The sequence below is a fragment of the Podarcis tiliguerta genome, assembly GCF_965153285.1.
Source record: "Podarcis tiliguerta genome assembly, chromosome: 5".
Taxonomy (NCBI): Eukaryota; Metazoa; Chordata; class Lepidosauria; order Squamata; family Lacertidae; genus Podarcis; species Podarcis tiliguerta.
Window position 1 is genome coordinate 49,246,198 of NC_139538.1, and position 18,564 is coordinate 49,264,761.

At 41.5% G+C, this 18,564-nt stretch overlaps 1 protein-coding gene across 24 annotated transcripts in view; it reads right to left on the minus strand.

Moving 5' to 3' along the window:
* The window catches only part of ABLIM1 (actin binding LIM protein 1), a 207,197-nt gene that overhangs the window by 41,006 nt on the left and 147,627 nt on the right, over positions 1–18,564 (minus strand). For 16 of the 24 annotated variants that reach the window (XM_083441117.1, XM_083441115.1, XM_083441108.1 and 13 more), the window contains 2 exons: positions 7,311–7,388; positions 3,483–3,638 (listed from right to left, as the gene is read on the minus strand). In XM_083441117.1, the coding sequence (XP_083297243.1) occupies positions 3,483–3,638; positions 7,311–7,388 (234 nt within the window). Of the gene's footprint in view, positions 1–3,482; positions 3,639–7,310; positions 7,389–13,653; positions 13,702–18,564 lie in introns of all 24 variants that reach the window. The other 8 variants (XM_083441111.1, XM_083441123.1, XM_083441124.1 and 5 more) reach the window with 1 other exon arrangement.

The following is an 18,564-nucleotide window of genomic DNA, read 5'->3' on the forward strand; positions in this document are numbered from 1 at the left end:
ACTTTTTGCTTTATTGGCCAATCAGATCCTCTGTGTTCATTTCTGAACAAGAAGATTAACTGGTTGGTTTCCACTAGGTGGCACTATGTGAAAACATTTTCCATAATAAGATCTGACAGTAGTAGTTCAAAGACTGAAATATTAAATTCAGTGATCAAACACTTTACAAGAGATAGAGCTTTAAAGGATTTGAATGCTAAGTTGTGGGTTGTTATCCAAATTAACATTTGTGCCAGAACTGGTGTGTGTGTGGAGAGGAGTGAGTCTCTCATTATGGAGTTAAAGACAGGGTAGAGAATCAAAACAAAGAAAGGACACAAGCTGTAGCTTGGAAGAAATGGTCGAGGTAAGTGGGTGCATCCAATCCTTGAAAAAAAGCTCTGACTAGTTATGCTTATGTGCACAAATAATATTTCTGGCTGGCATAGCTGTCAACTTAGCAGCAACAAGGCCTCTGGTCTCTAGTCCATACATTATGGAAAAAGACAAAGAAAATGGCAAAGCAGTTTCATAGCTTAGAAGAGAACAGGTTTTGTAGCTGATCTGTTGCTGTTGCAGCTATCCTCTGACAGCTGTCACATTTCAGAGAAAGTTGAACACAGGCAGAGTGCTTCCAGAGTGACTGCTGTTTGTTCATCTGGGAACCTTGCTTCCATAATGGAATCCAAGGAAATGTATGTACGGTTCCCAGTCACCAATTCAGACACTGACTAGACCTTCTTGGCTTCAGACCATACTCTAGTCAGCAGGCATGTCCAACAGGTAGATCATGATCTACTGGTAGATCGTGGGGTGTCCTGGTAGATCCTAGTTGACCTCTGGCCCCTCAGCGATCTCCTTACAAAAAAGCAAACCGCCCCCCCAACCTTGGCTTCCTAAAAACAGCTCCACAACTCTGGCTTACTAAAAAAAGCTCCACAACTTTGGGTAGATCACTGCCAGTCTTTTTACGACAATGGGTAGATCACTGCCAGTTTTTTTTTATACTGTGAGTAGATCACAGTCTATTGGGAGTTGGACTAGTGCAGCCCAAATACTGCTCTTTTGTCATAGGCTACATGCAGAACTATAATTGACCAGAGGAGGATTTAGGGGAGCGCAACCAGTTCGCCCACCTGGGCCCCGAGCCAAGAGGGTGCTGCAGTGGATTCTGCAAAAATGGTGAATAACGGAAGGCGAGGTGCCGCTGAAATTCTAAAGCCCAAAGTTCACCACTGAATTGACTTTTCAGATTTCAAGCGGTACAGCACTGTGTGTGCACATTCCCACTATGTTCTGAGTACTGTGACCTAAATTGCCTTCCCATGTTATATGTATGAAGGGGCAACATATATTTGGCTCCACCCCCAACGTCACAATGCTCCTCTCAACCCTTCACATGTTGAGCATTTTCTCCCTACAGGTTAGAACCCTGAACTTCTGATCATACATTTTCAGTCTGCAAGCTATTATTGGGGGGGGGGGGGGGACTTGTTCATCACAGCACAGAAATAAAGAATGCAGTTAATGCAGGGGCGGGGGGAAATGGAGTAAAGCCAAAGTGACTTGTCAAGTCACATGAATAAATAGTCTTAAATGAGGAGAGATTTTCTGTGTAAATATTTTTTATTCACACATAAAGCCTAACATCAGTTTGATATCATGTTTCATTATTGATTTTGCTTTGCAAATATTTACCAGGCTGCTTTTTAGGGAAATGCATAAGGAAAGTTGCCCTCTCCAAAGGTATTTACATAGACCTTTATTTTTTCCACTGCGGAGAAGCCATTGAGGATAATGTTTCTTAAGAACAGGACATGCAAGTTTTGCACTTCTGAACATTTTGGATCTAATTCTAATATATGGATGTTGCTGTGCACTTCTGAAGTCATTGTAGTTTCCATTTGGAAACACTATTCTCTCTCTCTCTCTCTCTCTCTCTCTCTCTCTCTCTCTCTCCTGTATCTCGCAAATTAGTGCTGATTTTGATTACTGTGTTTTTCTCCATTGAGGAAAAGTAGAGACAGTGGCCAGATACAGCAGAGACCAGATACAGCACAATCCTATGATTGTTAATCAGAGATAAGTCCCCTTGTGTTCAGTGGGTCTTACTCTTAGGCAGATGCATATGGGACTGCAGCCTTGGAGATTTTTTTGGAAGAGACAAATTTTAACCATGACTTCCTGGTTCACAGCTCAGTTCATTAGCTAATAATAATAATAATAATAATAATAATAATAATAATAATAATAATAATTTATTATTTATACCCCGCCCATCTGGCTGGGCTTCCCCAGCCACTCTGGGCAGCACTTAATGCTATACAACTTTCTGAGTTCTTTCTTTTCACTGAAAAAACAAAATGCTTAAAAGAAACCTGTGAATACAAGATGTAGATGAATAAGTCACTTGCCAAAGGCTACCCAACTCAGAGGAAGCCCTAGCCTCGTGCAAGGAGTTTTAGCATTTCTGGCTGTCAATCAACAAATGGCAACATTAACTTCTTCCCAACAACAAGGGAAGCCCCAATCCCATCAGTGGCCAATGAACAATTAGCCCGCCCTCAACTTTGGAGTGTCCTGGTGGCCCCCACTGCAACACGTGCTCTCCATGAAGGAGAACCCGCTTAGCATAAAACAGCCATGATGTTGTGTCTCCACTGCCAGAAGTGCTATGACTCTAAATACCTGTTGCTGGAATGCTGTTGTGCTCATGTCCTGCTTATGGCATCCCATAGGCAACTGAGATTACTGAGCTCTTTTTGACTTTGCATCATCATGCAAATACTCTGTATTTAAAAAACAAAGTCAAAAATCTGGAATCGTACAATTGTAGAGTTGAAGGAGACCACAAGGGTCATCTAGTCCAACTGCCTGCAATGCAGGAATTGTTTGCCCATTGTGGGGCTTGAACCCATCACTCTGAAATGAAGAGTCTCATGGTAAACCAGCTAAGCTATCCTGGAAGCTCAAACCTGAATGGGGTTTCTAAATTAAATATATGCCTTTGTTTCTAGGGCCAGTAGATCTGTGTGTTTTAGCATAGCTCATACTCTTTGGGTCTTGACTTATCCACTCCTGGAATACAACCCTTAAGTAAAACAAGGGTGCCACTCCTACTGAATTAGTACCCCTTTGGTCCCACAAAAGCTCCTGATGTACGCCTTCTGTTTCAAAATCACATGCTAGTAGATAGAACCACTGTGCTTGCTTCATACATGCATTTGGTAACTGCCATGCTTCTACAAGGAAAAGGGGGCTGGTCCTTGCAGCTTAAGGCACTAATTAAAAAGGTAAGCAACAAAGAGGAGCCATATGCTTTCTCGTTGCAGAAGCCCTCATGCTGCAAAACAAAGAACGCCATCATTTTTTTTAAGGCCAGAGAGATGTGGAATGTTTGCACAGATCAGCAAGAGGAGCATCAAGTTTAAACATCAGGCAGAAGCTAAGCTGGCTTTTAAAAACAGTGCACATAAGAGAATAGGTGAACCCCAGTTCATTACCTCTCCAAGACTCTGCCTCTCCTGTCTCTCCTCGTAGGCGGAAGTGTAGAAGGGCTCATAAGTAATTAGATCTGGACGCTCAATGTCATAAATGGCCTTGACTTTGGGAATGGCTGCTAAATCCTTATAATCAAGGATCTCATTGTCTACTTTTGCCTGAAGGTCAAAGACAGAAGATAAATTAAACACACAAACTTGTAGATTTTTTTTAGATATACAGTTCATTATTTAGGGACTTTGCTTCTATAGTAGGCTTAAAGAAAACCTCATAGCCTATTATTTTTCACGGAAGCTACTTTTTTCCTTTGGCTTTATGCATCTTTTTTAAAAGGGTGGAACATTTATTTATTTTTTTGCGTTAAAGCCTAGACTTGGCAATACATCAGTCCCAGTCTGCTATGAAGTCTAAATTCAGCTTTGCCAGTAACTCAGTGGGTAGCCTTTGGGCAGCAACACCCTTATTTTGGATATAGCATTCCTATCAGCAAAACATGCCATACATAAATCAAGCCCTGCCAATGTCTGTCAAGGAGATGTTGAGAAGAGGAGGGGCAAAATCCTGTTAGAAAAGTTGTGGTTGATTTTTATTTGTTGCATTTAATCACATTTCTATCCCACTCATCCCCAAGAATTCAAAGAAACCTGCATTAAAAAATTAAAATATATGAAATGATTTATTTGCAAAATATTGAAGTATAAAGCAATCTAAAACAATCCCCCTTCCCCCAGAAGAAACCAGTAAAAGTCAGTTTCTGAGAGTTTAATTAAAAATGACTCCACATTGGCTAATAAATGTTCTTCCTTAATAAAAGTACAAATGAAAGAAAGAAAACAATTTGGGTCTATTACAAACTATGAATTGGATTTTGCTGCATCTCCCTTGGCAGTGAGCTCTGTGTAACCATAGGATTTACTTTACGCCTGTCCTCATTTTGCCCAGCAAACATGGTTAAAATGATGACGTCTCACAAGTTGTCCATAAAAACCTCATGGAAATGGGCATCTCTTAAGCACACCGGGCCCATTTCAGGATTTACAGGTCCTTCTTCCCACATGGTGCCTCTTGATAACTTCAGCACACTAAAATATCCATTTATATGCAAGCCAAATTTATATATCTTCCATAAATAATTGTTAGTAAACTCACTTAATCCATATTCTGTTTAAAAGACCTGTTTTTAGGAGGTAATTTAATTATTGTTTGATACACTAATGTTATATATCTAATGTTAGCCGCCCTGAGCCCGACTTCGGCCAAGGAGGGCGGGATATAAATAAAAGTATGATTATGATTATGATTATTCCCGATTAAGAATATACGAAACACTGTGACACATTAGGATGCATCCTGATTACAAGAGTACAACAACAAGCGGAGCCCTCCAAAGAAATGCTGTGTGGGTTGTTGGGTGAGTTTAGTCCCCCACACAACCCCCACATTTCTTCCTCTCACTTCCCTTCCCCAGGAGTCATTCCGCATCTCTTTTCTCCTGTGTCTCTCATTTCACACCTACCCTTTCACTACCCTTTCACCCTCCAGTCTCCTTTGTCAGTTGTCGTGCCATTTCTGTCTCCATTTCTGTCTCTGTCTCTCTGTCTTTTCCCTCCCTCAGTCTGCCTCTTTCCCCACCCAACTCCATCACCCCTCCTCCATCATTCTCCTATCTCCTGCTTCCTACACCTAGCTGCATCTTCTCCTACCCCCTTTGGTTTATTCACCTCACACACACCCAGCTCCAGTTTCTGCTTTGTGTTATTGCTCAACACCTTCCACCTGTCTCAGATCCAGCCCCCTACATTCTCATGTCTTTTCATTAATCTCTTTGTTCCTCCTCCTCCTGCATTCGCCTTCAAGCAAACTTTGCCAGGACGCCTGCTGTGCACTCACTGATTCCAACAGGTTTTTATGGCAATAGGCTGGGTGACTCAGTCAAGCACTGTTTTAACACTGGGGAAGGAAATGAGAGTTTGCCTCCTTTGTACATGGGTGGTGCCATTTTGGCTGCATAAAGACCAATACTCATTCCATGAAGTTGGAATATAGAAGTAGTCAATGCTTTAGTAGTCAAGTAGTCACGTAGTCAATGTTTAGGATTGCAACCTAATAGCACAGTTCTATGTCTGCTTTCTAGGAAGTATATCCCGCTATGTTCAGTTGGGCTTATTCCCAGGTAAAGGCCCCTCTAGATGTCCTTTTTACTGTGCCTTCATGAATCAGCTTTCAATGTTTGTGCCTGCTTCACTTCTAATCAGCACACGCCCTGTAACTTCCTTCTGGAAACCCACAAGTTTTCATACCACAAATATTCCAGTTTATTTCTTGCTCTGTTTTTGTTGCACTATAGCTCACAAGTGCTGCTCCACACAGCAATAATTCAGTAACACTGGGGAAGCATCACAGAACAACTAATAAAGCAGAATGATACAGGGACAGTATAAATTCACGATTAATGCACTATTATTGGATCAATGACAGCTATTGAAAATGCACCCGCCTCAAAAGGTCCTAAGTGTGAATAAAATTACAGCTTTAGGCTGCAACCCTCTACATTTTTTTTCTGGGAGTAAGCCCCAATGAACACAGTGGGCTTACTGCACACACAACATTCATATGGTTGTGAGGCTATTGTTACAACACCATAGAATGGAGAGAAGTGTGCCAAATTCTTAAGGTTATTTTGTCTGATTTTAAGTGGAAGAGGGGGAGCTATTAAATGGCTGGGATAATCTAAAACATTTTGTGGGGAGGGAATCAAATATCTGGATAAATGGGAGTAACTGCTGAATATTGCTATTCATGAAGCTATCAGTAAAAATAATGTTCATTCTTTTTGTCTGTATTACTTGACTTCTTTCTGTCATAGCACAGGCTAACGAAAGCTAGCAGCTAAAAGTATGTTACAAAGAGATGTGCATGCTACTATGTCTTCCTCAAACTTGTTTTGGAATAATTTCTAGGCATAACTGAAATGAGTCTGTGCAACTACAACTTTTAAAAGCCACTTTTGTTGAAGCCCAAGCATTCATGTCTGAACATTTTTAAGGTACTGCGTTTAAGACAAGACATTTTAATTATTCCCTTGTGCATTGGAATAATATATAAAGGTTCCCTAGAACTGCAGATTAGAGGCTATGCAATGTAATGAGGAGCTGACTTTTCCAAATTTGCTGAAGGCTCTGAATCCACCCATTTGAATACGTTGGCTTCACGCCAAAGTGTGCTCTGTAGTTTGAAACTAGCAGTTCATAAAGAGTCCTGATTTAGGCATGTGCCCCAGTTGATATGAACAGAAAGTCCTATGTCAACTTTACTAGCTGCCATAGCATATGCCAGGCTGTTTCCGAAAATCACAGATCTATGGGTCAGTTGCTATCCATTCTGTATGTTTAAAGCACATCCAACACATATTTAAAATCTCCACAAAGAATTGTGGGGAACATAGCTTGTTAGCAGTGGTGGGAATTGTTGCTCTATGAGGGGGAAACTACTCCTGCTATATATTTCAGCACATAAGCTTGGTGTGACATCCCATGCGTGTAAAGAAAGTCTTCAAGCCTTGTTTCTTCTCAGCCACTCAATAAAGAATAGAATGGAATCTGTCAGTTTCAATTTTTACTCAAAGCATATTGTTGGCAATACCTACCACTGGATCAATAACCCGGAAAGTAACATTTCAAAGGCTTTGAAAGGCATGCATTTCTGGATGAGGTTTCGAGCCTGCCCGGTGAAAACGCTGGAGTTCTCATCTCACAGGTGACAAATCCCAGCTGCTACTTCTCCATAAGGTATCATTAATAAATAAAAAGGTAAGACAAAATTATACTTACATAGATTGAGTGGCCTGGTGAGCCAGGTATACTGGATCCAGGCCTGGAATAAATACTTTCCAAAGATGTTCTTGTAGGCTGTAACAATAACAACAGCAACAAAGAAATAAGCTGCAAAGGCGTGGCTGCATTATATATCCTATTTGAAACACAGAAAAGGTAGTTTTTCAAAAGACCATGTCAACATTTTTTCAATGAAAACCGTAATGTTTTCATCTGGATCTTGTGAAGCAGGCTGGGTTTCTTTTGTGAAGGGGGGGTTCTGCATTTTGTTGACAGGCAAGAGCTTTCTAGGCATACACAACTAGCAAGGGTAACAGCATAAAACACCAAACCACCAGAATACTATCCTTGTCTATAGTTGGGTATGTTGTTGTTTGAAAGTGTTGGCAGTCAGCTAACATTTGTAGTTAGGGTCCAGAACCTGCCTGCAATACCACACGTTCCACCTAACATTCCTGACATCAGGGATGGGGAAACTATGACCCCTCAGATGTTGTTAGATTACAACTCCTACCATCCCTAACCACCGGTAATACTGGCTAAGACTGATGGGAGTTAAGAGTTCAGCAACTTCTGGAGAGCCACAGGTTCCCCATCTCAGTCTTAGATGAACACCACTATAGGGATATGATGGTTTCAAAGGTTTCAGTGGTCTAGCTATGATCTGGTAACCTTGTTTAGATTATTGCAATGAGGCTGCCTTTAAAGATGGTTCAGAAATTTCAGCTGGCTCATCATGCTAGTCCTTGCCCACTTGCAGTGACCTGAAGTGTGTTTCCAGGCTCATTCCAAGGTGCCAATTTTTTAACTACAACATCTTGCACACCTTGGGACCCGAGTAGCTAATGGAATATGTGCCCTAACAGTGTATCACTTAACATTTATATTAAGGAGGAATCATTGCAGATATAGCAGCAACATGGACAGCTGCAACATGTAAAAGAAATAGCCCACATTGATACAACTTTGGGAAAGTTACAAGATAATGGTAATTTGGTGTTATGGTTTTTAAATAAACCCCTTTCAGACTTTTGTGGCTGAGCTGAGAGCTTGTTTGGACTCTGCCTCAGCACCTGGAGGCTGGGAAGAAGGGTGTGTCAGAAGGAAAATGTGTGTGTGTGTGTGTGTGTGTGTGTGTGTAACTTTGTATTACTGTAACATTTTTATATGTAACTTGTGTATTTTTGTAATATTTTGTTTCTATTTTTGCTTTTGGTTTTTTGTACACCACTTAGAGATAGTTCTAATTGGTATAGAAATTAAAATCAATCCATCAGTCAATCAATACTACAGTCTTCAAAGGGCCAAAAGCTATATAGAAGGCAACTCTACCACATCTCCTGCTAGTGTCCATCCATCCTCCCTCCCACTAAAAGCTTCCAAGTGACATTGTTTATCCCTCTTTCCTACGCTAATTGTTATTTGCATCACATAGATTGTATATTTGTGGTTAAGATCACATGCTATGAACTAGTAAGCTGCAGATTCAAATTGAAGCCCACTCATGAATTTCCTGAACTTAAGTCTGTTTACACAGAAGCAAGTTTTGTTGTATTTTGGGAGCTAGGCTTCCTCCTGGATAAAATGTGCACAGGGCAGCAGCCTGAGCTCTTCTAATGGCAAAACAAGTTTAAGCGATATAAAATTGGAAGGATAATTGTGGTCTAACTGAGCAACAGATAATTGTGAGTGTGATTATTATTTCACTTTTCAAGAGCAACAGCCAATATGGATCCTTTTCTTAGTCAAGCTAAATTTATTTTATTTATTTATTTCATAAAATGTATATGCTACAAGCATGCAAAACTAACCAACCAATCAACCAAACAAACAGAACGAACACTGAGAGTGTCTATTCAACCATAGCAAAATTAAAATAAAGCATAGCAATACATTACGTTTTGCAAAAATATGTCAAATAAATGAAAAGTTAATTACTCCAAATGAAAGATCAACATGCAAGAATAGAATTATAAAGAAATGCAAAGCATCCAGCTAAACTGCTATGGCAATGAGGATTTATCTTCAAAGGAAATTAAGTACTTCCCTCCAACTACGCAATTGTGAGCTTTGTAGATACAAAACTAAGAACATCCTTAAATATTTTGGGGGTTTTTTTGGGTGGGGGGCAGTTTGACAATGTCAGGGTAATGAGATATTTCAATTAGACTGCTACAAAATCTTTACCCTTGATATGGGGGGCAGGGTTTTCCAGGGTTGCCATCCCAACACACAAATAATGCCTGTTTCACCTATGTTTGCAGCAATTCAGTTTGCATCCTCTTTCCCCAGTACTGCTGCTCTTCCAGTACCTTTTAATTTTCTGGCTGGGTTTTTTCTTCTCTAGCAATCCAAGCCAATCAAGGGCCACTTGGGAAATACAATAACTTCACAATGCCATTTAGTCAATTGGATTTGGCAAGCAGTTAATGACATCACTGAGGGCAAATGAAGCCGGTGCTTGGTATGGGGAGAGAATGTCTCCACTGCCAAGCCAACTGCCATACCTTGGCAACACAGCCTTTCATCTGAACCTGGATCCAAATGTCAATACTGTCTCTCCACATTACTGTAAATGTAATGGGGTGCACATCTGAATACGTATTCTCATCTACAATATGGCACAGTCAGGGGTTGATCAGGATTAAGAAGAATCAGCCCTGTTGTCTTAGCAATGAAGACATTTTGTCTCCCCCAGCAAACAATTCCATGCCCTTTCAAGACTAAAATAAATCATTAAAAGGGAATGCAGTGGTGCTTCGCCTCCTTCTGCCTTTTAATTAAACTCTTGGTGAACTTGTCCTTGTCTCTCACTAGCCAGCAACCAAGGCCAAAGAACAGAGATTGCATCCTGGACGCAAGAGCGCAGTGCGCCCTCCAGAACACAAATATTTCCAGAGTGAGAAGACAAAAAGCAAAGCTAGTTGAATTTCCTTATCTTTTAGAAGAGATTTCCAGTAACAGACCCCTCAGCCTTTCTGTCGGAAGTCCAATTCCCAGCTTTATACGAGCATTTCTTTATTTCTTTTTTATCACATTTTTATCTTCCCTTTCTTCAAGGTGGGGCACATAGCTCTCCCACTTTATCCTCACAAGAGCTGTTAGGCTGAGATACAGTGACTGGCCCAAGGTCACCCAGTGAGTTTCACAGCTGAGTGTGGATTTCAACCCATGCCTCCCAGGCCCCAATCCAACACTCCAACCACTACGACATACTGGCCTGTTTTACAATTGGTAAGCAAAATAGGAGTGCTGAGTTGTTGTTTTTAAAATGGGATGCATTTAAATGTTGGGCTAGCAAATTTGTTATCATTTATTTATAAAATAGTTATATACCACTGTATCATAAAAATGTATCACAGTGGTTTACAACATAACTTGAGGTTGGGTACATGATAATGCCAAGGTCGTGGCATGATAGGTGGGTAGATAATGCCAAGGTATGGGACAGTTGTATATTCCTGCATCACTGGCAGTTGGACTAGATCAGTGGTGCCCAAACTTTTTTCAAGGAGGGCCAGATTTGATGAAGTGAAGGGCCGTGAGGGCCAACCAAAGTTGTTGCGCTTTTTTTTAGGATTGAAATTGTTGAGCTTTTTTTTTTTTTTTTTTTAGGGTTGAAGTTGTTGAGGAATGGGCCGGATTAGGCCCCCGAAACGGACTGTGGTAGAGCTTTTGGCCAACAAGGGAATCAAAGGTGTGCTAAAGGTGGGAAAGGAGATTGCAGAGGAGCTGAAGGGATTATTTGCATCTGTCTTCAGAGCAGAAGACTTGCGAGTAACATAAAAGTAATAAGGTGAAACAGGAGAGATGCGAGCCGGGAAGAGTGTGTCATCCCTTTGGCCCAGGCGAGGCGGCGGCGGCGGCTGCTGGACGACCTCCTCGCCCGTCTCCACGTGAGGGAAACGCAGCGTTGGCGTCGGGGCACCTCCGGCGGAGCAAGCCCGCTGACCTTCGCCTTCCCCTCCGCCTTCCTCCTTTTCGCCGCTCCGCCTGCGCCTCCGCTGCCTCCCGCTCTCGGCTGGCCCTCCTAGGCGTCGGGCTCCGAGGGCGATGGCGCCCCTCGTCGGCCCCACTCCACCACGCCCATCTGCAGCACGGGCCCCGCCGCCGCGCTCCCGCCAGCCGCCCTGGCTGCTTCGCCCGCCTCCTCCTCGGGCTCGAAGCCCGGGTTGTCCCGGCTTCAGGCCTGCCTCGAGCAAGACGAGAGCGGCGGCGGCGGCGAGTAAGACGAAGGAGGAGGAGAAGGAGAAGAAGCGCCGACGACAACTCCGCCGCTGCTGCCCAGCGGGTCCCACAGCTGCCCCAGCTCCAGATGCTCCAGGCCGTCGGAAGGGCAAAGTCCCGCCATGGCCCCCCCGACCCTGGACGAAGGCCGCCGCCACCTCAGAAATTTTCTCTCAGGCCGGCCGAGTAACGGCGCGGGAAGGGAGCGCCTTCGCTTTCTCCACCGCCCGCCTTCCAGCCCCCAATCCCCGCCCACAGCGCGCCGCCTCGCAGGGGGAAGCAGGCAGGCCGGGCTGGCGGCTACACGGGCCACATGACGAGGTCTGGCGGGCCGGATTCGGCCCGCGGGCCTTGTGTTTGACACCCGTGGACTAGATGATCCTCAGGGTCCCAACTCTTTAAAAATTCTATGAAAATACCACCACCAAGCAGAACAGAATGACCCTCAGACTCAGTAATCTGCCACAGCTCAGTGCTGGCTTTCTGCTCAGAGGCAGACATATCAGCAACACCATTTTGTACTTGTAAGGGGGTGGAGAAGCATCATTAGCGCCTCATGTTTTGTGCATTATACAAACCCAAATTTGGTATGTACTTTATTATTAAGCTTTCATGTGGAATGATTACGGTCAAAACATTTCAAAAATACTAATAAAGCGGTGGCCTTGTTTTTCTTTTTTTCTACTTCGCCACTGTTTTCTTCCTTGGTCCACCCCTCTGTTTATCACAATTCAACTTTGGTCCCTTACCAGCTTTCTGTTATTTTGACCTTTAGCAAAATGACTATCTGTAGCTCTGCCATTCAGCATCCCTCAACTTGATCTCATTTAGCTGTTATCATTTTGCATCCACGTGAAAACCTTAAACTTAGCTGACATATTTCTGAACAGCCAGGCTTTTGCATTTAACCTCCTTCTCTATAATTATCAGCTTTCTACATTAATCCTACAATTGTCACCTCTCTGCATAGATTTACAACTCTTCGTTTGAAGAGACAACTTGTATTTTAGGACCATTTCCTTAGTTTTAACAATTATACTTATTCAGACCCTCTCTTTCAACCCTGTGGCTCGTTATTACTGAAGGAGTTTTTAAACAATGTTTTTCCAAGTGTTTCCAAATTACCAGATACTCTGAAATTCATCAGGATTTTGCACTTTCCCCCAAAGACTGCTATTCCACCCGAAGAGGATACATTGCAATTGCTGTAAAACAATCGTTTGTTTTGTTTGGCTTATTTCCCAGCCTTTGAACATGAAGACTACATTTGCTGCCATGCTGTCTTCTCAACTACGTCTCTCAACTCTGCAACCCTATGAATACTTATTAGGGAAATTACTTAGAAGGAACCTCTTAGAATGAAAGTAACCTGTTTGTAGGTCAAAACACCAATCAAGGGATTAACACCTCGACCTAAGCTGAAATTCTGTCTTAATTTCAGGTGTAATAAGTACTGCAGAACTTATATTCAATCCCTGCCCCCAAGTTAATGTTGTCAATTCAATAAACCACAGGCGGGGAGCACTATGCATTTGTTTTAGGCAGACTGGTATATGAAAGATGCCAATGGCTCAGGGAGTTTAATCATCAAAGTACAGCTTGAACACTGCTCATGATGATTGTTCCTCTCTAAATATATGTTATAGCTTTGTGTTTGTTTCTTGCATCAATCTATGAGCCCAAAGCAAAAGGATATTCATGTTCCTTTTGCATGAAGGGCATATTGTGCCATGTGCTGCTACGGTTGCAGCAAGTCGATTATAGCATATACTCTATGAAAACCACCATCTCCCCCCAAATGTATTTCCCTTGTTATTTAAGTTGGGTGGGTTTACATCTTAATTAAAGGCGCCTCTGCTTTGCCTTAACATTAGTTTTGCCATGCACTGCACATAATATGGACAGATAGCTTCTTAAAGCACCTGAGTCATCCACATCATCCTGATACAGTGATGTGATGGTGGCCCATTTCTACATTACAGATGTTCAAGTCATGCTCTATGGAAAAGTATGGGGTAAGTACACCATAACTGGAAGAATCCCTTGAACATCAAGCCAACTGGATGCACTACTATAAGGTATAAGGACACTGTTCCAGTGCTGCTTACAGTACCTGCCTTAGTTTTTTGATGGAGTTCATTATACAAGGTGGTGAAAACAGCTGGAGAAGAAGGGAACAATTTGGTTTTGGTTTGCAAAGTTATTCTACAGTCATTTAACATTGCTAGAAACAGTTCAAAACAATAGCTCTGTGGAAACAAATTAAGATGCAGTGCGGATCATATTCATTTTAATTAAAATTTTAGGGCACCTCTCAGATAAGTTGTCACTGCCTGTTTTCAAATGTCATGGTTTACTATTATGAGAATCAGTTGCAGAAAGCTCATGCACTCCCCTCTTCCACTACAATACAGCTACAAGGACCATTTTAGATTAGCTACAGTTTAGCATTTCCTCTGAGCTCTTAACTGTTATTAAATTATAGTCAGTTGAAACAAGCAGGATTAAAAACCTATAGTTTGAAGTTGGCTTGGTTCAGAAAATCATAGTGAAGATTAACCAGTCTGTCCTTGTTCTGACAACCATCTCAAGCTGTGGTTCATCAAAATGGAAGCAAAAAGTTCCAAACTCCTCCTTCTGGCCACAGTGGAGGGGAGTGCACATGAGCCTAAGGTTGATAGGTCATCATTACATGTAAATGAGGTCACTGTGTGCAACATCAGCTCTGCTGCTTTAGTGGAAGTTCATGGCTGAACTACATGTGACACCAACAAACTAGTAGGCAACCTCCCAGCATATTTCTTAGGGAGATTCAGGTTTTGCCACACTCAAGAGAGAGCTAGAAATGCGTGTTTTTGCAGTTAAATTGCCTTGCCTATGCTGCTTTCTCAAATGCTGGGAACAGCATTTTGAACATACAAATTACCCATTAAAAAGGTTTAAGCACTTCCTTCTTCAGTGATGCTGCAATCAGTCTTGAACCCAGCACTCACAACACCTACATTTCCCTTAAAAAAGGGGTGAGGAGGAGACAAGAGTCCAGTAATAGATTACCTGGCATCCCATATAGTATGGCACTCAGTTCACCATTTAACTCAGTGTCAGGTACTTCTAAAAAGTTACGCTTGTTAGGAAGTGGCCCAAAGACCTGTGGAACCAGTGAAAACAGCCAATTCTATCCGTATATGCCTTGGGCTTCAGGGATTTTAAAAGAAACTGCAGGAGGTGTATAAGTTCTGCATGTTAACAATATTGCATATCCAGTACGGTAACTATCATACTTGACTATGTTGGGTTTAATAAAAATACAAAAATTGGGATTGAAATCTCACAACAGATGACTTCTACCTATTAATCTAACTGCAAAGAGATGCTAAATCTGTAGCTCCTGGAAGGGGTGCTGGCCAGATTGTCCCCATGCGTGCAACAGGATACAGAATTTCCTATGTCTTAACCACCAATTCCTGATAGGCTATGCTGCTGAAGACAGACTTCCAAAATGAAATGAAGCTTTAGCATATGTATCATGCTTTCCCATCATTTCCACAAGCTATCCCTGGCTCTTATGCTTTTCTTGCCAGGTGCAGCAATTTTGAACCTACTGACACTTTTCATTCTCGTGTACGTATAAAAAAGAACACCCGATCCACCTGAAGCAGGAGAAAGGAAAGAATACTGAAGGAGATGGATGAACACCAATAATTAAACACACATGACCAGAGATAGCTGAGATACTACCCTTCACTTGTAAAGTGAAGTTCAGCAAAGTCAACGAGGCTGTTTAAAGTTTTCAATGATCCATTGTTCAAAAACATAAACCAGGTTTCCCCACAACCACTTTAGCTGCACACATACCTTTAATCGCTGCATGTTAAATTCAGCAGGCAAAGCTTTCCTATCATTAAAGATGTAGCGACAGGAAAAACTTAATCTGCTACATTTCAGTTTTTCACATCGCTGTTAAAGGGTGCAAGAAGTTCAGAACCTTTGCCAGGGAAGCCAACAAAGTGTACTTGTAAAACTGCTCAAGAAACGTTCTTCCAAAGAGCATGCTTTAAATTTGTAACAGCACAGCAAACTTATTTTTAAAGCCACCACTTTGCCATTTATAATCTTTAAATGTTTCAGGGTGTACCCAATGTTTGAACCTAATAAAGTGATTGCTTGCAAAATGGCTTTCTAAATTTCCCAGGAAACATCTGGCAAGCTTTGAGAATCTAAGACTGATTGGCGCTTCTACTGCTGAATGTAACCTTAGACAGGAGACTTGATTATAAGCAACTATTTCAGCAATAGCTAAGTAAGTGTGATGGGTATAAGCCAGACAAATTGGGCACACAGTCACAAATACAACACCCCAGCTACCTGTGAAACAAAACCACACCCGTGAAACCACACCATTGGTTCCTTTACACATATACATTAATTAATTTAACGAGAATGGGGAAAACCCCCGTTAAGCTGGTCTTGGGAAACTCCTAGAGAGAAAAAATATGTACCAACTGTGGGATATATATAGAGGACCATGCTGCTCCCAGGATACAAACCAACAATGTCTGGGTATATCATTAGACCTCATAAATGCAAGTGGGGACTTGGGATATTTCATGCATATGAATGCCTGCTTCAATCCTATCCCAGGAAGTTTGAGGAGAACAGGAAATAGAGGTGGTAGTACTTGTTTTAACATCTCCTCCTTCAAAGGAGGGAATATGTCAAGTACTGTGTTGTGGGGTTGGTATGGGTTGCCAGATGGAGTCTGAACAAAGCAAGAGTCAAAAAGTGTCCCTTTTGCTGAAAGATGTCTTGGTTTGGATGATTTCTCTCTCTTCAAAGCTGCATGTGACAGAAGCCATTTTTATTCCAGGAGATCACTGAATTCTCACCAATCTATAGAGTAGAAAGAAGGCACAGCCTTTTCTCCCTTGAATGTTCTCCACGGAGGTCAAGACTCATGAACATTACTTGTCTATAAGTCCTGTTGTGTAACAGAGAACGTTCAAGCAAGGGAATGCAATACCTTTTATTGAACTGACTTCCACTGATGACAAATCTTATGACAATTGTTTCCTCAGGAAATACATGAATAAAAAAATCCTGAATAATCAGTAAAGGAATCATGCAATGTAGCATTTCCATTATCCAAAATGATAGATTTTTGTAACTTTTGCCATACATGTACATTAGAAACAAAACATCAAAACTCTACTTCTTGTGTGCCGGTTTTTAGGAAACACACAGTATTAAGTGCAGAAATTCAAAATCAAGTGTACATTTGCAAATTCAAAATCAAGCGCACAATTTCAAAAGAAAAAGTAAGTGCTCGAGTGAGGTGATGGTAAAGGAGGAAGTGGTATCAACAGCAGAAGCTGCAAACATGAGTGCAGAAATCAGATATCCTCCCACAGAACTGTCAGATAAGAAGTGTATAAATTCACAACTGCAAACCTCTGATGAGCGTGGCCTGCGAAGAACCAAACTCTTTGGATAAAAGAAATCAGATGAGGAATGCTGCCATAAAACAAAGAAAAGGGAAGAAAGAATGAAAATGGCAATGGTTTCTCTCAGGGTCCCTCCAGACTGGCATTTTATTGCTGGTCTTAACATAATACTAATGCACTCACAGTGGAATTATTCTGCTTTATTAGATGTTCTATGATGCTTCCCCAAGGCTACCACATTGGGCTTACCCACACCACATATTTAAAGCACTTCTATACTACTATAGTATAGTATAGTATAGTATAGTATAGTATAGTAGAATAGAATAGAATAGAATAGAATAGAATAGAATAGAATAGAATAGAATAGAATAGTAGTATAGTATAGTAGAAATACCAGCATTTCCTTCAAAGAATCCTGGGAACTGCAGTCTGCTAAGGGTGCTAAGAATGGTTAGAAAACCCCTCCTTTCTCCCTCACGAAACTTCAATTCCCAAAGATCCCTGAGAAGGAGAATTGTTTGTTAAAAGTGGTTTAAATATGTGGTCTGGATGTGCCCATTATTGTTGTCTGGAGGGGCTTAATCCCACCAAAAGTGGGACAAAAACAATCCAGAACAATTGTAATATGAAAAGTTATGGGAGTTCAGCAAGAAGTTACAGCATATACAGTGAATGAAAATGAAGCAGCGTGACAGCCCCCAAAACATTTGCAGGTGCAAAACAGGACTGAAAGAGGCATGGTGCACAAATACCCTGATAGCACCCAGGGCACAGATTACCATGAATGTGCAATAAAAAGGGCAATTGGAGGGGCAACTAGATACACAGAAATGTAAAAAAAAAAAAAAATTCCCAGTGGAAAAAACAACAACATTTCATTAAAACCAACTTGGTAACACATACTGCTAAAGCAGCAGCACATCCTATCAACAGAAAATCTCCATCTGGCAGGCAAGCATATAAGAAAGAAACATCTCTACACTTAAAGCGTTGCTTTCTTTCCTGCTTATTTTGGCATCAGTAACCTTCTATGAAAGAAATCAAAAGGGAAATGGATCTTAAGCAATCATTGTTTTTATGGACTCCACCTAAAACCTAAACCAGTAAGAACTCTCACAGTTAAGGAGGGTGCAATCCAAGTACAAATGCAGACAAAAGGCAGCCCTAATGAAGCTGCTTCAACAACAAGTTTTGACAATGTGTATTTTGGCTTTCAGGAGGGGGGGAAAGCAAATACAATTTTCACTCTGTGTAGTATTAAGTGCCTTCTATAACTACCACCTTCCACATTCGGTGTGTGAATGCTTTGGCATGCTGAATCATCTTCAGCAAAGGAAAGAGCACTTGCTCGTATAAGAGAGAAAAAGAAATGAGATACTTGGCGGGAACATCTTCAGTTTCCTTGGGAACTGGGAATAAACCCAATGGATTTTGAAAGGTCATTCTGAATTAGTGAGAGAATTCTCATAACGGCAGTGGTGTTGTTGTGGGTGATGCAACACAATTAAAGTCTCTTGGTCTGTCTGTAGTTATTCAGGCAAATATTTCAGCCAGTGCAGAGGACACAAGCTATTCAATTC